Source organism: Leucoraja erinacea, chromosome 12 (assembly GCF_028641065.1).
Source record: "Leucoraja erinacea ecotype New England chromosome 12, Leri_hhj_1, whole genome shotgun sequence".
NCBI classification, from domain to species: Eukaryota; Metazoa; Chordata; class Chondrichthyes; order Rajiformes; family Rajidae; genus Leucoraja; species Leucoraja erinaceus.
Genome location: NC_073388.1, coordinates 49,599,362 through 49,624,725, shown reverse-complemented (window position 1 = coordinate 49,624,725; position 25,364 = coordinate 49,599,362). Strand labels below are relative to the sequence as shown.

Genomic DNA, 25,364 nt, shown 5'->3' with positions numbered 1-25,364 from the left:
TTGAAAACATCTTGAGAGTGGGTTTTTGTGGAACCCGATCATTTGGAACGTTGCGGTTGCGGTGAATTTGAACCACATATTGGCAGGAAAAACACTGCTGGTTCGTATGGGGCCAAAATCACATTTTCGCCAATTAAATTTGGATTAAAGTCATCCTAAGAAGCAGGTTTATATGTAAAATAAACAACTTACATTATGTTTTGTTCCCTACTTGAGATCTGTCGCGTTGTAGGCCTTGAGGGCGTTAGAAGTAGCTTTTTACTTTACTCCAGCGATTAAATTGTCCAGCGATTTAAAAAAAAATCTTCCAAGAACGGAAGTCTGGCCGATTGTTCTGCAGCAGCTGGCAGGCCGAGGAAGTTCGCCTCTGACAGGCAGGAAAAACGGCATTTTAATCCCCCCCCCTCAAAGGTGCCAAAGTCGCGCACACGGCCAGTGGCAGAACTGCAACGCCGCTGAAGGGAAGTATTGTAACATCGCTACTATTACTCCTTGAACTCAAGTCATGAGAGGTAGTGTGGCGTGGTAACTGGGCTGTGGGTGCTCTGAATGTGAGAGAGTGCGTTCTACATCAATGAATTAAGAAATTATTTTGTGTTGGTCCTCAACTTTTCTGTTGTGGGTCTGGAAGAAGTGACCATTATAAAACTCACAGCGTTGCTACTGCGGACCATTTGTAATAACACATTTGTTTTAGTGGAATCATTGCTTAACACCAGCACTGCCAGATGAGGAGACTACATTGGCTTCAGCAAGCCAGATGTTATCTGAAGCAGTCAACACTCACCTTTGACCCTGGGAAGCCTGGTTGGCCCGGTGTGCCATCGCGGCCTGGTCTTCCTGAATTTCCCGGAGAACCTGACAAACCCGGCGATCCTGGCAATCCTGTGAGAGGTTAAATGGACAATATCAGCGGTCAAAGAACTTCAACATGGCGGTTGATGTTTTAGATAGCCAGGTCCATACAAACTGCACACCATAGCAGCCTGCATCTTAACAGTAATAACACCAACTTCCATTTATATACTGCCTTTAAAATGATTTAAAAAAAAACTTCCCAAGGATCTTCATGAAGTCCAATTGACACTGAATACATCAGAGTAGGGCACCAGTAAACCAGAGGATTTAAATGACAATGCAGCAGTATTTGTGGTCATCATTGCTTACGGAAGTTGTTTTTTTCTGAATTCTTTAGCCCAGGGAGGTGGAGAGGTCACTTCATTGAATGCGTTCAAGGTTGAAATAGACTTTAGCATTATTGGGAATTCAACTGTTATTGGAAGAGACCAAAATAAGATGAGCCAGGGTCTCATTGAATGATGGAGCACTGGCCACTATGCCCTAATTCCAATTCTATTTGTTACGATCATTACAATTGGCATGCGTCTGATGAAAAATATGTACTGCCAGGTTGCCTAACATTTTTTGTGGTTATTTCATGTTTAGTTTAGTTTAGAGATACAGCACAGAAACAGACCCTTTGGCCCACCAAGCCCGTGCCGTCCATCGATCCCTGTACACTGACACTATCCTGCACACACTGGGGACAATATACAATTGGACCAAAACCAATTAACCTACAAACCTGTACATCTTTGGAGTGTGGGTGGATACTGGAGATCCCGGAGAAAACCCACGCAGGTCACGGGGAGAACGTACAAACTCCGTACAGACAACACCTGTAGTCAGGATCGAACCCGGGTCTCTGGCGCTGTATGGTAGCAACTCTACCGCTGCGCCGCCGTGACATGTCAAACCAATTGAGCCATCAATGAATTCTATAGTCAATGAATTTAAAACTCATTATGCCTATTCATGTGTTCAGTCAGGTGTTCAATATCCCTAACTATTCACAAACTTAATATTTCTCCTTCAACCAATTCTAAACAATTACCTGTCACTTATCTGATAATCCAATGATCTCAGATATATACACAAAGTAGTTATATGCATTTATCATGTAGAAACAAAATGTCCTGGGGTGTTGGAGCATCACAAGATGGTACATAAAAATAAAGCTTTATTTTTTGAACAGCTGCAATTTAAAAACACACGTTAATGAAAACAAAGGTAGACAAAAATGCTGGAGAAACTCAGCGGGTGAGGCAGCATCTATGGAGCGAAGGAAATAGGCGACGTTTCGGGTCGAGACCCTTATTCAGACTCTGCAGTTGCCTCTTAAACAAAACTTAATGAAAACACACGTACCTTTTCCACCTGATGCACCAGGAAATCCAATACCCGGTGCTCCTGGGTCACCTTTTGGACCCTGGAGACCTGGTAAACCAGGTTGTCCAGATTGACCCGGGTCACCTAGAGAACAAAGGCAAAATTAATATGTTATTTCAAATATATGCCAGCAGGGGCTATTGCAGCTTCCTCACGTCTATTTCAGAGTGTATTTGATGGGCACAGCTATAAACCCTATCTTCAAGGATGCAGGTGTACCTCTGTTTAGTTTAGTTTAGTTTAGAGATACAGAGCAGAAATAGGCTCTTCGGCCCACCGATTCTATGCTGACCAGCGATATCCTACACCCACTACGTCTTTTTTTTTTTTTTTTTAATATTTTTTTTTAAATAAAATTTTTAAATCAAAAAATGTATTCAATTATTAAAAAATAATATTTACACTACAATAAAACAAGCCAGAACCCACCACCATAAATACAATACAAACATATATCCATAATAAACTATTATACAATTATGATACAATCCTTATTGAGGATACATTCAACACCCTGCGGAGCCCAGCGGTCCCGGAACTCCCTCAGGGTGCCCACAGACCAGGGTGCCCAAAGGGTATTCCCTTTCTAATCCCACCCGGGCACGGACGTAACCCCGGAAAAGGGGCAGGCAGCTGGCTCGGGTAGAGCCCTCCGCCGTCTGGCGCCGTGACTTGCGGATGGCCAGCTTGGCCAGGCCCAGGAGCAACCCAACCAGGACATCTTCTGCCTTACCCTCTCCCCTACGCACAGGGTGTCCAAAGATGAGGATGGTGGGTGAAAAATGCAGCCAGAAGGCAAGGAGCAGCCTCTTTACCCACTACGTCTTTGGAGTGTGGGAGGAAACCGAATATCTCGGAGAAAACCCAAGTGGTCACGGGGAGAACGTACAAACACCATACGGGCAGCAACCGTAATTGGGATCGAACCTGGGTCTCCGGCGCTGCAAGCGCTGTAAGGCAGCAACTCTACCGTTGCGCCACTGTGCCGTACTGGTAAATTCATCTCCTCCAAACCCCATTAAACCCTCAATAACTCTTTCTTCTCAAGACAGTGGGTGTTACTGGAAAGCTCCCATTTTCTCACCATGAACAGGCCATTCTCCTTTGTGTCTAAGCTTGGGCAGTGACTGGTTTAAACAAGGGAAAGAACACAGCTCCATCTCCACATAGTTTTATAAGCGGGCATGCTGTATATGTTCACAGTCCTTTCAGTAGCATCCAATTAATTAAATAAAGATATTTGTGGTACTGCCTTAGTTATCTCCAAATAAACATTCACCAGAATGTTTCAATTATGGGGTGGGATGCTTCAGTTATGAGGAGAGACTGGATAGGCTGGGTTTTCATTCCATTGAGGTGAGAGGCTGAAGGTGATCTGTTAGAGGCATACAAAATTGAACAGATAGGATAGATAATACACAACTTTCTCCCATATTAGGGGTATCTGAGACTAGCCCGTTTAAGGTGCCAGTCAGTTTAGAGAGGATCTCGGGGTGATTTTTTTTCATCCAAAATGTGGTTGCAATCTGGGTCCCTCCAGCTGTGAAGGTAGTGTAGGCAGGCATTCTCACTGCACTTAAGAAGCATTATGAAACACACTTGGATTGTAGGCTATGGACCAAGTGGTGGTAAATGGGATTAGTATAGACAGGTAATTGATTGTGGGCACAGGCTCGTGTGGGATCAAGGGGCAATTTCCTGCTGTGTAAAGGGCCTGTCCCACTTGGCGACTGTCGTCATCATTGACTGACATATCAGGTCACCGAAAAAGTCCCAGCGTGATGTGGCATGACGACGTATTGACACGCAGTGTTTCCTCAAGTGTCGCAACATTTTTTTTGTTGCCGCTGGATTTTGAAATGTTCAAAATCGTTCGGCTCCTCAGATACGTCAGTCAATGACGCCGTCAGTCGCCGAAAAAAATGGTCAAGTGGGACATGCCCTTAACTCTCTGATTCTATGAGAAGTCCCCAAACAGAAAACACATTTGGTGATTGCTGCCTTTACATTTCCATAAGAGATCTTCTTTGGATCTCAAATCTCAGGTGAACCATGAAACTAAAGGTAGCTTTAGATCCTGAGATCTAACATTACGCTAATGATGAAAATGGTCATCTCTGCCTGGCTTTATGGGGCAGAACTCATTTCCATCATAGATGCCTTTTGAAGAATAATACCGAGCTGGAGAGGTCAAGTTCTGGGTTTAGCCTCTTGCCCTCGATCACCTCTCTGGAAGGGTTGTGCCAAGTGGACTTTGTAACTGGTAAATTCTGCAGAAACTAGGTGAAGTTTCCAGTTCTATGATGTCCAATGTGGTTCAAATATTTAGAACAGACTGCAAGAAGCTGCCACAGAAATCCACTTCAATATACCCACAGGGGGAGATGAACGATGGAGAGCAGTTTACCTTCTTTCATGTTAAACCCAACACTCCCTCTGTACTTTGGAATGAATCCATTTTCACATTTGACAAAGACCTTCAATGGCAAGTTGTATTGGAACGTTTAATTTCCGGTGAAGTCTGACAAAGTTTATTCACGCCAAGCTGCCAAGTTTAGAGCAATTGCTGCAGAAGCATTTCCTTGACCATGGTCCAATGCACCTGGAGCCACCTCTGTTCAAATTTGGTATCTTGTCCCCTCCTTTTCAGACAGGTGAGGTTTCTTTGTGCAAAGCATTCCAGAAGTAGATAGTTTGCATGACAAGAGAAGAAAACATGTTCCAGGAAAGAAGGAAAATTAGATGATGTTGACTGACCACCCAGTCCTTGTAAAAAGTATTTAGATCGAAGAGCTGATTCTGTATATTATAACTGTCAATTGGAGTAAGAACATGTGAAATGTACTGTACTCATGTTTTAACGAGGTCACGATCCCTTAACACAGCACAATTCCAGCTCATTCATCTAGCAAAAGCACTAGCTTGTAGCCACATCACAGAAAATGCACGTCAGAGATGTAAACACCTCACCTGAAAGACCCAATGGGCCAGGTTCACCTGGGGACCCTGGAGGACCAGGTGGACCAGGTTCAGATATTGTTTGGCCTGGTGAGCCTTTAGTACCTGGAAAGAAAAGGAGAAAGTTAATGAATGGTGATGGTAAATAACTCTACATTTATAAAGAAAGCAATTTCATTCGAACATCTATAATATAACCTCAAATGTTAAGCTCCTAATGGTGCACCTCAATATTGTTGGTGAATATTTTGGTTCAGTTTTTCGTAATTAATTTTAACTTCATACTGGGATTTATCAGCCATTTTTCATATCTAATGTCAGATTGTGAGTATACTCAGCTCACATGAACAGAACCCTGCTATAACCTAGGGCGGACCTGTACTATAAAACTAAGATAAAACACCACCAGATTCAGGGACAGTTTCTTCCCAGCTGTTACCGGGCAACTGAACCATCCCACACAAACAGAGGGCAGTCCTGAACTACTATCTACCTCTTAAGAATAAGGAGTAAGCCATTTAGAACGGAGATGAGGAAACACTTTTTCTCACAGAGTGGTGAGTTTGTAGAATTCTCTGCCTCAAAGGGCGGTGGAGGCAGGTTCTCTGGATGCTTTCAAGAGAGAGCTAGCTAAGGCTCTTAAAAATAGTGGAATCAGGGGATATGGGGAGAGGGCAGGAACGGGGTACTGATTGGGGATGATCAGCCATGATCACATTGAATGGCGGTGCTGGCTTTCTCCCCAGACTGCTATTTTTAAGAGCCCTATCTAGCTCTCTCTTGGATAAATAATTAGAGTTGGATAAAGAATAAATAGTTGGATAAAGAAACTAAAAATGCCTTATGGCAGGTTTAAAGAACTGACAACATGAGAGACTCCACAGTGATATCGAAAGTATCCGGGGGTCTTAGTAGTTTAGAGGGTGAAGAGTGGGCATGCGATGACTTTAGCGGGCAAGATTACAGAGAATCCTAACGTATTTTATAACTATTAATGACAAGTGCATAACCATGGAAAGAATAGGAAGCCGGTAATAAAAATGAACTGTAGATGCTGGTTTGTACCAAAGATAGACACAAAATGCTAGAGTAACTCAGTGGGTCAGGCAGCATCTCTGGAGACCCAACCTAAAACATCACCTATCTATTTTCTTCAGAGGTGCTGCCTGACCCACTGAATTGCTCCAGCATTTTTTAATCTATTTAAAATATAAGAGCCCATTAGATATCAAAGTGGCACTCTCCATCAAGATGCAGCAGAGGCGGGTAAGGTCTTCAATATATTTCATCTGTAATCACTTACAAGCAGAAGTGGTAGATGGAGAATTTGAAATATAGGATCAGATATCTTTCCACCAGACTGATGTTGATGAGGGTCGTGCACTTGTTGTTGTCTGTGTGGACTTGAAAATGGGTATTTGACAAAGTCTCACATGGGAGACTAATCTAGAAAATAACAGTCAATGGAACCTAACAAATTGTACACAGAATTGTACCCAGATATAGGGCTGAGGAGGATTGTTCAGGGTTGGTTTGGCAATTGACAGCTTGAGACCAGTAACCAGAGTTTGAAGGAGGATCCCATCTCTGTTCTCCAGAGTTGCTGCCTGAGTCACTCCAGCGCATTGTGTCTTTTTGTAAACTAGCATTTGTGATTCCTTGAGTCTACCAGTGATATATAGAAACATAGAAAATACGTGCAGGAGTAGGCCATTCGGCCCTTCGAGCCTGCACCGCCATTCAATATGATCATGGCTGATCATCCAACTCAGTATCCTGTACCTGCCTTCTCTCCATACCCCCTGATCCCTTTAGCCCCAAGAGCCACATCTAACTCCCTCTTAAATATAGCCAATGAACTGGCCTCAACTACCTTCTGTGGCAGAGAATTCAAAAGATTCACCACTCTCTGTGTGAAAAATGTTTTTCTCACCTCTGTCCTAAAAGACTTCCCTCTTATCCTTAAACTGTGACCCCTTGTTCAGGACTTCCCCAACATCGGGAACAATATTCCTGCATCTAGCCTGTCCAATCCCTTAAGAATTTTGTAAGTTTCTATAAGATCCCCCCTCAATCTTCTAAATCTTGTGGAGTTAAGTGGTAGGACTTCTGCTATTTGTTATCTACAATATTAAACTTAAGATGTTGGAGGGGGGTAGTGAGAATGGGATTGCAGAGTTGGCTGAGATATAGCAAATGGAATTTAGTCCTGTAAAAATTTGGGGGAGTGATAATGTCAAGGATATAGAGGGCCTTTAGTGTACATGAAGGCAGCAGTAGTTAGATAAGGTGGATTAGTTGCCTTGCTGGAGCATAAGATATGAGCAGGAAAGTTATGTACAGCTGTATAAATCACAAAAGATGGACACAAAATGCTCAGCAAAGGCGGCATCTCTGGAGAGAAGGTGGCGTTTCGGGATGAGACCCTTCTTCAGATGTAGGTCACAGTTGGAGTGCTTTGTGCAGTTCTGGTCACCACATTATGGGACAGATGTGACTGCACTGGAGAGGGATCAGAGGAGATGCACCAGCATGTTGGGATGGATCAGTTTAGATATGAGGAGAGACAGGATAAGCTGGGTTTATTTGCCTTTGAGCTGAGAAGACCAAGATACACTCTGGAGTTTAGAAGGATGAGAGGGAATCTCATTGAAACATATAAGATTGTTAAGGGCTTGGACACACTAGAGGCAGGAAACATGTTCCTGATGTCGGGGGAGTCCAGAACCAGGGGCCACAGTTTAAGAATCAGGAGTAAGCCATTTAGAACAGAGACGAGCAAACACTTTTTCTCACAGTGGTGAATCTGTGGAATTCTCTGCCTCAGAGGGTGGTGGAGGCAGGTTCTCTGGATGCTTTCAAGAGAGAGCTATATAGGGCTCTTAAAAAAAGCAGAGTCAGGGGATATGGGGAGAAGGCAGGAACGGGGTACTGATTGGGGATGATCAGCCCTGATCACATTGAACGGCGATGCTGGCTCGAAGGGCCAAATGGCCTACTCCTGCACCTATTGTCTATTGTCTAATTAAGGTCCATAAAATTATGAGGGGCATGGTAAGAATAAATAGTGGAAAATGTTACCCCTTTGTTGAGCAGAGGGCATGCACTCGTGGAAAATAGGCAGTAGATTTACATGGAATTTGAGGAAGACTTTTTTCTACCCGAGGTGGTTGAAATGTGGCATATATTACCTGAGAGTGTGGCAGAGAGAGGCAAGCTCAGAATGCTACTTAGATGGGCACTTGTAACAACGGTATAAAAGGTCAACTAAAAATTCTGGGGTAACTCGGCAGGTCAGGCAGCATTTCTGGAAAAAGGGAATAGGTGACGTTTCAGGTCAAGTCCCTTTTTCACACTGAGAATCAAGGGGAGAGGGAAACCAGAGGTATCAAGAGGTACAAATAATAAATGAATGAATGGATGAAAAAAACAAATCAAAGCCAGCCAGATAATCAAGGAAAGGCGGAGCCCACAAGGATCCATTGTTGGCGATGGAGAAGATGATAACGAGTGGATACAAAACTGTGAAAGTGTGCAGGAAGAAGGTGAACCTAGTAGGGAGACTAGGATAGGGGAGGGACGGAGATAGAGGGAATGCACTTGAAGTTAGTGAAATGTGACCTGTTGGGGAGTAGTATTGGGGGTAGAGTGCTGACATGGATAGAAAATTGGTTGGCAGACAGGAAACAAAGTGTAGGGATTAATGGATCCCTTTCAGAATGGCAGGCAGTGGGGTACCGCAAGATTCGGTGCTGGGTGGGGTACCGCAGAACTCGGTGTCCAACAACTTATGAACTTATGAATGCCACTAGCAGGCTCTCAGAGAGTGTTCATGAGATATTGCCAGCAATGGGAAAGTTTAATAGTTGAGTAGGCATGGGTCATCCTTTATCAGAATGGTAAGCTACATGAAATGGAATCAAAAGTGTGAGGGACATCATTGGGGTGAAAAAGAAGGAACAGTGGTCAATATATGGGAGCAAATATTTAAGGCAAAGTATCAGAGGATTGTGTTAATGATGATACAGAACAGTGTCTGAGAGAGTGGTGGGTGATGGTCACGCAATCTGTAATCGCCTACACAGCTGCAGCCTGAGAGCGGGGAATCAAAAATCATCATGGAGGTGAGGATTGGCTTTATGGAAGGAAGCAGGGGGTTATAGTTGAAGGTTGCTTCTCGGACTGGAGGCCTGTGGTGACTAGTGGTGTGCCTCAGGGTTCGGTGCTGGGCCCGTTACTGTTTGTCATCTACATCAATGATTTGGATGAGAAAATACACAGCAAGATTAGCAAGTTTGCTGGTGATACAAAAGTGAGTGGTTTTTGCAAACAGTGAAGATGGCTGTAGCAGGATCTAGATTGATTGGCCAGGTGGGCTGAGGAATGGTCGATGGAATTTAATACAGAGAAATGGGGGGGGGGGGGTTGCATTTTGGGAAGTCTAACATGGGCAGGACCGACACAGTGAATGGTGGGGCTCTGTGGAGTGTTACAGAGCAGAGGGATCTAGGAGTACAGGTGCATGGTTCCTTGAAGGTGGTGTTGCAGGTAGATAAGGTGGTCAAAAAGGCTTTTGTCACTTTGGCCTTCATCAGTATTGAGTATAGAAGTTGGGAGGTCATGTTGCAGTTGTATAAGACATTGGTGAGGCCACATTTGTAGTATTGTGTTAAGTTCTGGGTACTATGTTATAGGAAAGATATTGTCAAGCTGGAAATGGTACAGAGAAGATTTGTGAAGATGGAATAGAGGGTGTGAGCTACAGGGAGAGGTTGAGTGGGCTGGGACTCTATTCCTTGGAGCGCAGGAGGATGATAGATGATCTTATATGTCTAAAATCATGAGTCTCTGGCCCGGAGTAGGGGAATCGAGGATCAGAGGACATGGGTTTAAGGTGAAGGGGAAAAGATTTAATAGGAATCTGAGAGATAATTTTTTCACACAAAGAGTGATGGGTGTATGGAACAAGCTGCCAGAGGAGGTAGTCAAGGCAGGGACTATCCCAATGTTTAAGAAACAGTTTGACAGGTACATGGACAGGACAGGTTTGGAGGGATATGGGGCCAAATGCAGGCAGGTGGGACTAGTGTAGCTGGGACATGTTGGCTGGTGTGGGCAAGTTGGGCTGAAGGGCCTGTTTATGCGCTATGAAGATGGTTGTAAAAAATTGCAGCAGGATTTTGATTGATTGTGGGTGTAGGGAATGAGCTGCCAGAGGCTATGACTATGACGCTATGAAATAACTTTTTATACATCTGGCACGAACTAGATGGGCTAAATTGCTTCTGATTTTATGATTCTATGAGTACAGCCAAAAATATAAAATTGTCACATGGGTCCCATCATGCACCAATTTAATCAGCCAGAGAAAAAGGACAAACCATAACTCGTGCACGAACATACCTGGAGCTCCAGGTGCTCCTGGGCGACCTGAAACGCCTTGCATGCCTTTTGGGCCTGAATACCCAGGTGAGCCAAAGCCCGGTGGTCCTGGTGGCCCCCTGTCTCCTGGGAATCCCAATGGACCTGGATCACCTGGTGGACCTCTTCCTCCTTTGAAGGTTAAACCTCCCTGAAAAGAAATTCCAATGGCCCTGGAGTTAATATGCGGCAGAAAGATGGCTTTACTCAAGGCAACAAGCTTGAATGTTTAAAATATAGAGGCACAAATGAAACGTTTCCCTTCATATATTTCTCCCCAATCCAGTTAGATCTGACATTCATGTTGAAAGTCTAGAGAGAAACGATAATCATACTTACTGTAAACTATGCATTCCTTTCCAAGGTTTACAATCAAGAAAAAAAAACATCTGAAGGGAGCAATTTGGACAGTAACTTTACTGTTTGGTGCCAAGCAAAGAAATGGCTTGTAGATGACATACTTTCTATGTTCAACACAGGAGCAAAGGCCACTCTAATCCAGGCACAGCCAAACCTTCGTACAAATTCAATCAATCAAGAATTCTGAATGATGTATCCACAAGTGTGCAGACGGGTCTTCTGCTCTGCTTCTATAATTCTCTTCCATTGAAAATGTATGTATTCACTACAATGTCACGATTAGCAACATCCCTGGGTTCATCGCTGGCCAGAAACTGAACCCGACCAGCCACATAGAAGGAAGTCCGAGCTTGGTTATCCTGCACATTCTCCTTTCCAACATCTACAAGTTTGTAGGGTACCCCAGCTATGCCTGCCTCTTTGTAGGGTACGTTGAACAATCCCTGTTCCAGACGTATGTACACTGGCCCTATCCCCAAACTCTATCTCCGTTACATTGATGACTGTATCGGTGCTGCCTCCTGCACCCATGCAGAACTCATTGACTCATCAACTTCACCACCAATTTCCATCCTGCACTCAAATTTACTTGGACCATCTCCGACACCTCCCTCCCCTTTCTTGATCTCACCGTCTCCATCACAGGAAATAGACTATCGTTTGACATCTATTACAAACCCACTGACTCCCACAACTATCTTGACTACACTTCTTCCCACCCAGCTTCCCACAAAGACTCTATCCCGTACCCCCAATTCCTCTGTCTACGCCGCATCTGCGCCCAAGATGAGGTGTTCCATACCAGAACATCGGGATCAATCAATCAACCTTTATTGTCATCTTGCAAGCAACAGTTGTACAGTGCAAAATGAGGAGACATTTCCCAGGGAATAGCAGAGCATCGCACATGAAATTTAAAACATTTCACACATAATAACACTAAAAACAATCCAGTCCCTGATGGAACAGTATAAATAGTTAAAAAGCAGGTAAAATACAACGTCCTCATTGTGTCAAAGAATGTCCTCATTCTTTAAGGAACAGGGGTTTCCCTCTCCCATCATAGATGAGGCCCTCACTAGTGTCTCCTCAGTACCCCGCAGCTCCACACTTGCTCCCCCTCCCCATAGTCGCAAGACCCCCTAGTCCTTACCTTTCACCCCATCAGCCGTCGTATACAGCACAAAATCCTCCAAAATTTCGGCAACCTCCAACGGGATCCCACCACTAGCCACATTTTCCCATCTCCACCCTTTTCCGCCTTCCGCCGAGACAGATCTCTCCGCAACTCCCTGGTTAACTCATCCCTTTCGACCCAAGCCACCCCCTCCCCAGGTACTTTCTCTTGCAACCACAATAGATGCAACACCTGTCCCTATACCTCCTCCCTCGACTCTGTCCAGGGACCCCGACAGTCCTTTCAGGTTAGGCAGAGGTTCACCTGCACCTCCTCCAACCTCATCTACTGTGTCGTTGTTCAAGATGTGGACTCTTATACATCGGCGAGACAAAACGTAGACTGGGCGATCGTTTCACTGAACACCTTCGCTCAGCCCGCCTGGACCTACCTGATCTCCCGGTTGCTAAACACTTTAATTCCCCTTCCCATTCCCACACTGACCTTTCTGTCCTCGGTCTCCTCCATTGTCAACGTGAGACTAAACACAAATTGGAGGAACAGCATTTCATATTTCGCTTGGGCAGCTTACAGCCCAGTGGTATGAATATTGACTTCAAGTAACCCTGGCGTTCTGTCTCTCTCCATCCCTCCCTCACACCAGCTTCTCCAGTAGCATCAACTTCTCATTTTCACCCAACAAACACCTACCAATGGCCTGTTTCCTTTATAGAAACATAGAAACATAGAAATTAGGTGCAGGAGTAGGCCATTCGGCCCTTCGAGCCTGCGCCGCCATTCAATATGATCATGGCTGATCATCCAACTCAGTATCCCGTACCTGCCTTCTCTCCATACCCCCTGATCCCCTTAGCCACAAGGGCCACATCTAACTCCCTCTTAAATATAGCCAATGAACTGGCCTCAACTACCCTCTGTGGCAGAGAGTTCCAGAGATTCACCACTCTCTGCGTGAAAAAAATCATCGTTACTTTGTTGTATATCTTTCGTTCATTGTTCTTTATCTCTCTACATTATCTTCTATATCTCTGATTTCCCTTTCCCCTGACTCTCAGTCTGAAAAAGGGTCACGACCCAGAACGTCACCAATTCCTTCTCTCCAGAGATGCTGCCCGTCCCGCTGAGTTACTCCAGCTTTTTGTGTCTATCTCCAGTTTAAACCAGCATCTGCAGTTCCTCCCTACACATTTTGTCTGCAAGGACACGTTATGATTGAATGAAATATTCTCTCATCTACCTGGATGAGTGCAGTTTCAAAAACACAAGAAGTTCCACAGCTCCAGGATAAAGCAGACCACTCCAAAAATCCTTCTGCCAAGGAAGGATTTGTGTTTGCAGTGAGTACCAGCTACAAAAAACCCTGTAGCCACTGTGACTTTCCCCTGGAGTATTGCGTACAGTTTTGGTCTCCTAATCTGAGTAAAGACATTCTTGCCATAGAGGGAGTGCAGAGAAGGTTCACCAGACTGATTCTTGGGATGGCAGGACTTTCACATGAAGAAAGATTGGATAGAATCTGCTTGTACTGACTAGAATTTAGAAGATTGTGGGGGGATCTTATTGAAACGTACAAAATTCTTAAGGGGTTGGACAGGCTAGATGCAGGAAGATTGTTCCCGATGTTGGGGAAGTCCAGAACAAGGGGTCACAGTTTAAGGATAAGAGGGAAGTCTTTTAGGACCGAGATGAGAATTTTTTTTTTTCACACAGAGAGTGGTGAATCTGTGGAATTCTCTGCCACAGAAGGTAGTTGATGCCAGTTCATTGGCTATATTTAAGAGGGAGTTAGATGTGGCCCTTGTGGCTAAAGGGATCAGGGGCTATGGAGAGAAGGCAGGTACAGGATACTGAGTTGGATGATCAGCCATGACCATATTGAATGGTGGTGCAGGCTCGAAGAGCCGAATGGCCTACTCCTGCACCTTTTTTCTATGTTTCTATCTACCCATCCTGTGAACTCCACTGCCCATAGTAGGCGAGTCAACAACTAGAGAGCATAGGTTTAAGGTGTGAGGGGAAAAAGATCCGAGGGCAACCTATTCACACAGAGGTTGGTGCTTAGATTAGTGTAGAGATACAGCACGGAAACAGTGCCTTTGGCCCACTGAATCTATGCCGACCAGCACTTCCCTTACACTAGCACTATATTACACACACTAGGGACAATTTACAATTTACAAAAGCCAATTAACCTACAAACCTGTACATCTTTGGAGAGTGGGAGGAAACCGAAGCACCCAGAGAAAACCCGTGCATGTCACAGGGAGAATGTACAAACTCCTTAAAGACAGCACCCATAGTCAGGATCGAACCTGGGCCTGTGGCGTTGTTAAAGCCCTGTCCCATGGTACGAGTTCATTCCAAGAGTTCTCCCGAGTTTGCCCTGATTCAAACTCGGAGATTTACGGTAATGGCCACTCGTCGGTACTCGGGGCTCTCGTGGACATTTTTCATCATGTTGAAAAATCTTCACGAGTCTTCCCGTGCTTACCTGCCGTTAGCGAGTCTTCCCGAGTACCTGCCGTTAGCGCTAAGAGACGTCCCGAGCTCCGACGTACCCGCTACGTTCATTCCCCGCGCTTACCACGAGTTTGATTTTTTTAAACTCGGTAGAGCTCTTGGAATGAACTCGTACCGTGGGACAGGGCTATAAGTCAGCAACTCTACCGCTGCTCCACCATGCCACCCTTGTGTATATGGAATGAGCTGCCAGAGGAAGTGGTAGAGGTGGGTAAAATTACGGACAGGTACATGGGTAGGACATATTTAGGGATATGGATCAGGCCAGGCAAGTGGGACTAGCTCAATTTCACAACTGAGTCAGCATGGATGAATTGGGCCAAGAGTCTGTTTCTGCACTGTGTAATTCTGTGACTCAATGATTCTCTGCAAAGGCAGCAGCTGCAGGAGAATATCATATCCTCCAAGTCAGACAGAACTTGAAATTTGTTAGGGTTCCTTCATCATTACTTGCGTTGAATGACGATCCCCTCTCCACAGCAGCACTGTGTGAGCACCTGCACCAAAATGACCATCACTGATCAAGAAGATGAGGCATCCGTGGCAGCTAAAGCTGGGCAGTGAATGTTGGCTGATCCAGCAACACCCAGAACCTGAAAAATGCTCAAATAATAATAATTGCTCAAAATAAAATGGAATTTTAGTGTAACAAGGAACTGCAGTTGCTGGTAAAATGCGATTATAAACCGAAGATAGACACAAAAAGCTGGAGTAACTCAGCGGGTCAGGCAGCATCTCTGAAGAAAAGGATATGGACATTTAGGGTCGAGACCTTTCTTCGGTTAATTTTAGTTTCTGTTTAGTTTTTTTAGTTTAGTTTATTGTCACTTGTACAGAGGTAGAGTGATCAGCTGTTGTGTGCTAACCAGTCAGCGGAAAGACTGTAAATGATTACAATCGAACCAGTTGGTGTACACATACATGAGGACGGAATAATATTTAGTGCCAGGTAAAGTCCAGTAAAGTCCAATTAAAGATAGTCCGAGGGTCTCCAGTGAGATAGGACTGCTCTCTAGTTGTTGATAAGATGGTTCAGTTGCCTGATAACAGCCAGGAAGAAACTGTCCCTGAATCTGGAGGTGTGCGTTTTCACACTTCTGTACCTCTTGCCTGATGGGAGAGGGGAGAAGAGGGAGTGACCATGGTGAGACTTGTCCGCGATTATGCTTTTTTTCCCTGCACCCTAATGTTTGTGCTTCAACAGCTTTGATGAGGTGGGGACGAGAGTGTTAGCACTGTACACTGTTGGACTATATTATCTGGAGCCCTTCTCCTGAGGCAGGGCTTAGGAAGCTGTTTATAGGCCCATCACATCTGTGGCTGGGTGATACAGGCATCTCAGAATTTGGTGCAAGGGAGGGTGGCAGGATGTGCTAAGGAACCTGACAGCAGCTGTGTAGGATGCTGGTTTAAATCAGTCTGAAAAAGGGTCTCGATCCGAAACGTCACCCATTCCTTCTCTCCAGAGATGCTGCCTGTCCAGCTGAGTTAGTCCAGGTTTTTGCGCCTGACAGCAGATGATTCTAACTGGCGTGAGGGGGATGGAACATTGTTTGCTGTCGTGCCCAGTGTTAGAGGGTGGGTTCTGGGATGAGTACAAAGTACAATTAGAAGCTGATGGTCAGGAGAAGGGTGTGAGATTGGAAACATGGAAATTGTCTTGAGGTGAGGGAAATCATCCATGATGATTTTTTTATTTAGTTTAGTTTAGAGATACAGCGCAGAAACTGACCCTTCGACCCTAGCGCCGACCACCAATCCCCATACACTTGCACTATCCAACCCTTCGGCCCACCGAGTCCATGCCAACCAGCGATCCACGCACAGTAACACTATCCTACACACACTAGGAAAAATTTACATTTATACCAAGCCAATTAACCTGCAAATCTGTATGTCATTGGAGTGTGGGAGGCAACTGAAGATCTCGGAGAAACCCGAAGCAGCTCACAGGGAGAACGTACAAACTCATTACATACAGCACCCATAGTCAGGATCGAACCCCGGTTTCTGGCACTGTAAAGCGCTGTAAGGCAGCAACGCCACCGTGCCACCCCAAATTGTGGGGTCTAACAGGAAGAAACAACAGGGTCTCAAAAGGCTGGAGATGGTGGGGAGGTGGGGAGTGAGGGTTGGAGGAGGCCTTTGGCTGTGGATAACAAGAGGTAGATGTAGCTGAGGACATGCAGGTCTCCCAGATAGGAAATATTGTCTAGGAAGTGTTCTGTGGGAACCAGCTCAAAACAATATTGTCCAAGATACTAAATAAAGTTGTATAGAGCAGGACCGGAATCATCATACGAAGCCCAGTTTCAACCATCTATTCAGCATTCCAGGAGTGACACATCACAGGAATTTTCCAAATGGTATGAAATGACCCAGAATTTATCATAATCAGATTTTAACAATTATATGAAAAAATTACACAATGATGAAAAAACAGAATTACTCAAATTAATTTCTGGGCACATGTTTCAAATCATTGGTTTCTTGTGACTTCCTGAAATTACAATTTATCAGTAACATTTTATTTAGTACAAATCTGAGTAACCCCTCAAATGAATAAGCTATCAGTTTCCTGTTTTTGCTTCTGCTTGTACCATGTGCTGTGCCCAGGCAAGGCAGAGATCAGGCAACTTGATCTGATGCATTCACTAATGCTCCTGGGGATTACAATGTGTTTGACAACTGTGAGACTGTTGAGTTAATTGACCAGAGATCACTCACCAATGCAAATCTTTTTCCTATGATAAGTTGTGTTAACTATTTAAAGTAACACCATTTTGTAAATGTCTTCCGAAGTGTATAGGTTGCTATAACTTTGGACATAAATGTGGTAGAGTTCTTGCCTCACAGTGCCAGAGATCTGGGTACGATCCTGACCTTTGTTGCTGCCTGTATTTCTGCCAGTTTCCTCCCCCATCCTAAGGGCATGCAGGTTTGCATGTAAATCCGCATTTAAAATTTTTTTTAGGAATACAGTGCGGAAACAGGCCCTTTGGCCCACCGAGTCCACACCGACCAACACATTAACATTACCCAACACACACCAGTGACAATTTACATTTATACCAAGCCAATTAAAACCTGTACGTCTTTGGAATGTGGGAAGAAACCGAAGATCTCGGATAAAACCCACGCGGTCACGGGGAGAACGTACAAACTGCGTACAGACTGCACACATAGTCAGGCTTCAAGGGAGATGCTAAATGCATTTTGTTGTCTCTGTACTGTACACTGACAATGACAATTAAAATTGAATCTGAATCTGAATCGAACCTGGGCCTCTGTTTCTGCAAACGCTTTAAAGCAGTAACTCTAGCACTGCGCCAACATGCCGCCCGGCCTCTGCAAATTCCCCTAGTATGCATGGAGTAGTTGATAAAGTGGAATTACATAGAATTAGTGTGAATGGGTGACTCCCCTCTCCCATCAGGCAAAAGGTATAGAAGTGTGAAAAGATTCAGGGAGAGTTTTTTTCCCAGCTGTTATCAGGCAGCTGAACCATCCTACCGCAACCAGAGAGCAGTCCTGACCAACTATGTACCTCATTAGAAACCCTCAGACTATCGTTGATCAGCCTTTACTGGCTTTGTCTTGCACTAAAGGTTATTCATGTTATTCTCTTTATCAGGTATTTGTTCAGTGTGGACGGCTTGATTGTAATCATGTGCATTGTCTTTCCGCTGACTGGTTAGCACACGCCAAAAGCTTTTCACTGTACCTCGGTACACATGACAATAAACTAAATGGAACTAATTCAACAGCTCAATCAGCACCACAGAGACTATAACACCATACATTAAAAAAAAACCTCTGCTGCCTCTGCTGGAACCCCACACACTCCTGTCCTGGCCAAGCCAAATGAAAAAAAAAACAGACTATTAAAACTCCCCTGAAGGATAACACGGGCTAATTATACATGATGCAACAACGCATTTTCCAACCATGTGAAATGCACAGGGAAAGACAGCATGCAACACATTCGCTGCAAGTTTGCAACCCATTCCATAGGCTCACTAACCCTCTGGGAAAATATTAGTCATATTTCTCATCTTTTCTTGCTGACACATTTTATTATTTTTTTTTTTTTTTCTTTCTTTTAAAATCATTTTATTAAAGGTAATACACATAATTTAAAGGCATGCTTTCCTTTTTTTTTTAAAGGTATGTGGTTAAATTACCAATTGAACAAGAGTCAAACACTTAAATTATGTTCAGATCTCAATCAGGCCTCCGCTGGGTCTTTCAACCTATCTGCCAATAATTGAAAGATTGATTGAAAGATACAGCTTGAAAACAGGCCCTTCGGCCCAGCAAGTCCACGTCGACCATCGTCGCCGACTCGTTCACACTAGTTCTATGTTATCCCACTTTTGCATCCGCTCCCTACACACTAGGGGCAATTTACAGAGGCCAAATAACCCTACAAACCTGCTCATCTTTGGGATGTGGGAGGAAACTGGAGCAGCTGCAGGAAACCCACGTGGTCACAGGGAGCATACACTAGCTCCACATAGGCAGCACCTGCATTCAGGAGCAAACCGAGGTCCCTGGTGCTGTGAGGCAGCAGCTCTAACAGCTGCGCTACTAGCTGCCCTATTTTGAGATAATATAATAGCCATATAACCATATAACAATTACAGCATGGAAACAGGCCATCTCGACCCTTCTAGTCCGTGCCGAACACATAATCTCCCCTAGTCCCATATACCTGCGCTCAGACCATAACCCTCCATTCCCTTCCCATCCATATAACTATCCAAGTTATTTTTAAATGATAAAAACGAACCTGCCTCCACCACCTTCACTGGAAGCTCATTCCACACAGCCAGCACTCTCTGAGTAAAGAAGTTCCCCCCTCATGTTACCCCTAAACTTCAGTCCCTTAATTCTCAAGTCATGTCCCCTTGTTTGAATCTTCCCTACTCTCAGTGGGAAAAGCTTTTCCACGTCAACTCTGTCTATCCCTCTCATCATTTTAAAAACCTCTATCAAGTCCCCCCTTAACCTTATGCGCTCCAAAGAATAAAGCCCTAACTTGTTCAACCTTTCCATAATCCAGGAATCCAGGATAATCCAGGAATCATTCTTACAACTCTCCTCTAGACTGATGGAATGAACTAAAACTGGCTTGGACTGACGTCTCTGATTATCCTGTCCCAACACAACTCGTCCATTGTTACCTGCATTTGATATCAATGCACAACATTAGAATGGATATTACTTACAGGTTCACCCTTTAAACCCGGTGCACCTCTCGACCCATCTCTTCCTGGACCGCCATCTAATCCTGGAAGTCCTGCAGGCCCTGGGAAACCAGAGCTACCTCGATCACCTTTAGTCCCAGGGAAACCAAAGCCATCTCCTCGGTCACCTTTGGGGCCAGGGCCTCCTGGAATTCCCGGAATGCCCGGCGTTCCCTGGAAATGATGGGAACAGGAATGATCTCAGTGCTGACAATCAGGCAATGTTCAGCAGGAACCAAATATCAATCCTTCCAAAAGGCTGGTTCTTAATCTCGAATAATTATATTAAAAAAACAGGAAGTATATGTCAAAGGCTATAACTTAAGGGCCTGTCCCATTTGGCTGACTTTCGTGCGCCATTTACGCGACCTGCTAGCGTGTGGGTAGCGTGTGGGTAGCGTGTGGGTAGCGTGTGGGTAGTGGGCGGGCACATGGAGTGGTGTGGAGGAGTGTGAAGTGGCATGGGGGAGTGTGGACTTTGTCCTGCTCAATATCTTTGCGCGCCACCGGCCTGTCACGTAACTGACGGCCAAAGTGGGTCAGGCCCAAGACCCTGGCGTGACGCAACGTCTCACCTCCAACAGCAGCAGAAGCAGGCAAACGATCGGCAAGCTCACGGCCATTGCGGTCCGGATCCGCCCCCACTTCTACTCCCAGAGCAGGGCCAAGAAAATTGAAGATAGACGCAAAATGCAGGAGTAACTCAGCGGGACCGGCAGCATCTCTGGAGAGAAGCAATGGGTGACGTTTCAGGTCAAGATCCTTCTTTCAGACTGAAGAAGAGTCTCGACCCGAAACATCACCCATTCCTTCTCTCCAGAGATGCTGCCGGTCCCGCTGAGTTACTCCAGCTTTGTGTCCATCTTCAAATGACGTCACGCGCTCCAGACGGCTGTGCGGGCGCATGATGGCACGTGACCTTCGTGTGACCTTCGCGGGACCGTCACTACCGGCCTGTCGCGTAATTGACAGCCCAAGTGGGACAGGCCCTTAAGGAACTAAAAGCAAAACAACTAAGTACATACAGGCTAAGTACATTTATGTGAACTTTTCTTACTTGAGGTCACATTTATTTCATTTACCTCTTTATTTACTACCTTATATGGGTCCATTTCAGTAAAGGAATGAGTTTCTTAATTTATAATCCTTTTTTGATATGTTGTGATCAGTGAAGTTACTATTTAAACTCCCGTTTAGGTAGATCCACTCACAAATACTTACAGGAGGTCCAAAATTTCCACTTGGACCTGGCAGCCCTTTATCTCCTTTCTGTCCAGGCGTTCCTGGTTGACCTGAAACCCATTAAAGAAACGATGAAAAGCTCCCTTCCAAAAACAAATGTCAAAGGGCAAGTTGTAACACAGTGGCACGGCTAGTAATTAGTAAATCTACTGCCTCATGGCTCCAAAGCCCCAGGCTCCACCCCGACCTTCAATGCTGAGTGTGCATGTTCTCCCCGTGACCATGGGGGACTCCTGCCTGTTTACTCCTACATCCCACAAATATGTGTGCTTCTCAGTTAGCTGGTCACAGTAAGTTGCCCCAATTAGAAACACTTGATAGAGCGAGGGCAGGGGGTGGGGGTGCGAAGGGCAATTGATGGGAATGTGAGAATAAACGGGCAATGGATTGATATGGATGAGTGCCTGCAGGCCACCATGAAGTTGGTGAGAAAGAACTGTAAGACTCTATGACCCTATCCGGAAACATAGACTTAAGGTGCAAAAGGGGTTTGACCTCAATGCTACTGGGAGCAGAGGGTATTAGCTATAACGAGAGGTTGAACATACTTGGTGTCGGAAAGAACTGCAAATGCTGGTTTGAAGATAGATGCAAAATGCTGGAGTAACTCAGCGGGACAAGCAGCATCTCTGGAGAGAAGGTTGGTCTGAAGAAGGGTCCCGACCCAAAACATCACCCATTCCTTCTCTCCAGAGATGCTGCCTGTTCCGCTGAGTTACTCCAACACTTTATGTCTGTCTTTGAATGTATCTTTTTCTGGAACGTCAGAGTGGCAAGTCCTGGGAAAGCACTGCCTGAGAGCATGGTGGAAGCAGAGTCACAGAGAATATTCTAGAAATGTCGAAGCGAGCACTGGAGTCGCCTAATCATAGGGCCGAGTGCTTGACGTTGGGACAGGCGGCCAGTGGATGGCATGGATATGGTGGCCTATTTCCATGCTGTGTGACTCTATAATTGCATGACACTCTGACCAGAAATGGATATCTGAGCAAACACTTGCCTTGTCCTCCAGAGAGTTGAAATAATTCAAAGAGCAGTGAAGAAACACTTCAAGCTGATATATCGTGACATTTGTAAGCAGTACGCAATATCCTATTTAAGGACTATTTAGGCAGATAGGTTGGTGGAATGGGAGAGGGGATAGGCGGTGACAGTTGAATGGTGAAGCAGTTTCAAGGAGTGATGTTCATCCTCAAATCACTAAAACGACACACTCCCTAAAGTGGGCCTCCACCTTGTTCTTTCCCATGTGTATTTGTAAAAAAAAAATCATGATCTACAGAATGAAACAAAACAATATCCCACCTGGTGTCGAAATAGAAGGCCACCTTTACTGATGTACATTCCCCATGCAATGGCAGAACATAGAGAAATACAATTGTCCATTTGAGCTGCTCTTGCATCAATTCCGTGCCTAGCTACTGCCATCAGTTCTTGATGTGCACGTCCCCCTAAAGCCATCAAACTGAACAGATGTGCCGGGATAAACCACTTAGAAAAATTAACTTGAACCCAAGATGATGGACTATGTTTCTTAGCATTGAGAAGATGTTAGGTATCAGGGCAGATCAAGCAGAGACTACAGTGTAATTGTACACTTGGCCAAAAAAAGAATAAAAACTGAATGACAAGATAAATGAGTAAAGACCAGTTAATTTTAACACAGGAGAATCCTGGGAGGAAAATGAGCATTTGCACCCATGTATCTGAAGTGAACACAGATGAATAGTGGTTGAGATTTTGACCGACTACATAACACACAGTTGTCTCTTGGTATCATCAGTATTTTGTACAAAACCTATCCAGAGTACGCCACCATTTTATGAAGCTTCCCATCTTGGAGAGTTACCTGGAATGCCATGAGGCCCTGGAGGTCCTGGCAAGCCTGGAGAAGCAGAGCCCGTACCGAAGCAGTTGGTGCAAGTGTCTCCTTTATCACCTACACAATTCAAAGGGGCAGAGAAGCAAATTATTAGTAATATGAAACCGCTGCAAAGATTATTAACTTGAAAGACTTATTCCTCTGGCCTCAAAGAGTGAACATCTTTAGGCTTTAGAGGTACTGCGCAGAAACAGGCCCATCGGCCCACCAAGTCAGCGCCGACCAGCGATTCCCACACATTTATACCAAGGGACAATTTGCAATTATACCAACCTACAAACCTGTACGTCTTCGGAGTGTGGGAGGAAACTGGAGCTCCCGGAGAAAACCCGGGGAGAACGTACAAACTTCGTACAGACAGCACCCGTAGTCAGGATCGAGCCCGGGTCTCTGGCGCTGTGAGGCAGCAACTCTACAGCTACGCCACCCTGCCGCCCACTCTCAAAAATGTTTTCAGTAAACTAGAAATACTGGGCATTGATATATTTCACATCCAGCGGGAAACATGTCTGTGGGTACTACAGTAAAACTATCCAATTATGTGCAATGTTGGCCATTTTGTTTCTGAAATGTTACTCTATACATTTTATAGGGGTGTTAGAGCAACATGCAGCTGTAATTATGTTTTACATTTACCTTAACTAACTGAGGCTGTGTGCCTATTCTTTCATCTTTCTAAAACTTGGGTAGAACTATTAGATTAGAACATTATTCAGTTAATCTCTGTGGGCGAGGTTGAAGTAGGGTTTTGCAAGTTGTCTGTCCCCAACTGCTTGGTAGTCCTAGTGATAACATGTGGATAAAACGGCAAAAGATGCACAGAGCAAGTACAACAGTGTTTTCATGTTGTGGATAGACATAAATAGCGGGAGTAACTCAGCTGAATAACTCAGTCAGACTGCACCCCTGAAGAAAAGGAATAGGTGACGTTTCGGGTCGAGACCCTTCTTCAGGCTCGTCACCTATTTCTTTTGCCCAGAGATGCTGTCTGACCCGTTGAGTTACTCCAGCATTTTGTGTCTATCTTCGGTTTAAACCAGCATCTGCAGTTCCTTCCTCCACATTTCTAATGTTGTGGGTTTGCGCCATCCATACTTACAATATAACAAAATAACAATATAATATAATATAATATAACAAATGAAACATAGACACGGTATCAGCAATAATTGCCTTTGCATTTGATGAAGAGGGGGAAGCACTTTCACTATCTCCCCTTTCTTCATTTGCATTTCTTCAAGATTGGCAGATTTTTAGTGCAACATATCCAAGTTGTGTATTTTTTGGCATAATTCAACGATCTCAACATCACTGTTCATTGATTATACAGTGCCTTATTATGTCTGGAAAGGTTCATGTCATAATTGATAGGAGCAGAATTAGGCCATTTGGCCCCTCAAGTCTACTCCGCCATTCAATCATGGCTGGTCTATCTTTCCCTCTCAACCACATTCTCCTGCCTTCTCCCCATTAATTTAACACCCATACAAATCGAGAACCTGTCTATCTCTGCCTTAAAAATGTCAATTTTCTAACCTCCATAGCCTTCTGTGGCAATGAATTCCACAAATTCACCACCCACTGACTAAAGAGATTCCTCCTCATCTCCTTCCAAAAGGAATGCCCTTTAATTCTGAGGCTATGTCCTCTGGTCCTAGACTCTCCCATTAGTAGAAACATCCCCTTCACATCCACCCTATCCAGGCTTTTCACTATTTGGTAAATTTCAATGAGGTCACCCCGCATCCTTCTAAGCTCCAGCGAGTACAGGTCCAGTACCGTCAAACAAGTCACCCAAAATAAATATCAACATATAATGGGTGCTCCGAGTTCCATTGATGTGGCATTGCTTTTAGTGCCTTGCTATATTGCTATCTGGTATAGACGTTAGCCTGTCCACTATATCCACAAATAACCCGTAGTAATGGTGTATCATTAATCCAAGTTGTACATCAAAAAAAAGTAAAGTTGCAATTATTTAGAAATTTATAAATTCTGTGTGGAAATTGTGCTTTCCACAATGCAAGATGCAATAAGGTGGTGGCTGTGTGTTGCCGTCCACTTGCAAAATCCAATTCCATTGAAGTCAACATAATTGAATCTCAGGAGCAGAGCACAATTTACACCTGTGACTGTTTCCCATATTCAACCACACAACCCAAGGATGCATTTGTGGAATTCCCTGCCACAGAGGGCAGTGGAGGCCAAGTCACTGGATGGATTTAAGAGAGTTAGATAGACCTCCAGGGGCTAGTGGAATCAAGGGATATGGGGAGAAGGCAAGCACAGGTTATTGATTGGGGATGATCACCCATGATCACAATGAATGGCAGTGCTGGCTCAAAGGGCCGAATGGCCTCCTCCT

At 44.6% G+C, this 25,364-nt stretch overlaps 1 protein-coding gene across 2 annotated transcripts in view; it reads right to left on the bottom strand.

Annotated features, from left to right (window-relative positions):
- The window catches only part of col4a5 (collagen, type IV, alpha 5 (Alport syndrome)), a 258,803-nt gene that overhangs the window by 95,982 nt on the left and 137,457 nt on the right, over positions 1 to 25,364 (bottom strand). For both annotated transcript variants that reach the window (XM_055644118.1, XM_055644117.1), the window contains 7 exons: positions 22,967 to 23,056; positions 21,097 to 21,167; positions 19,858 to 20,049; positions 10,591 to 10,759; positions 5,200 to 5,292; positions 2,209 to 2,313; positions 788 to 885 (listed from right to left, as the gene is read on the bottom strand). In XM_055644118.1, coding sequence (XP_055500093.1) covers positions 788 to 885; positions 2,209 to 2,313; positions 5,200 to 5,292; positions 10,591 to 10,759; positions 19,858 to 20,049; positions 21,097 to 21,167; positions 22,967 to 23,056 — 818 coding nt within the window. The remainder of the gene's footprint in view (positions 1 to 787; positions 886 to 2,208; positions 2,314 to 5,199; positions 5,293 to 10,590; positions 10,760 to 19,857; positions 20,050 to 21,096; positions 21,168 to 22,966; positions 23,057 to 25,364) is intronic.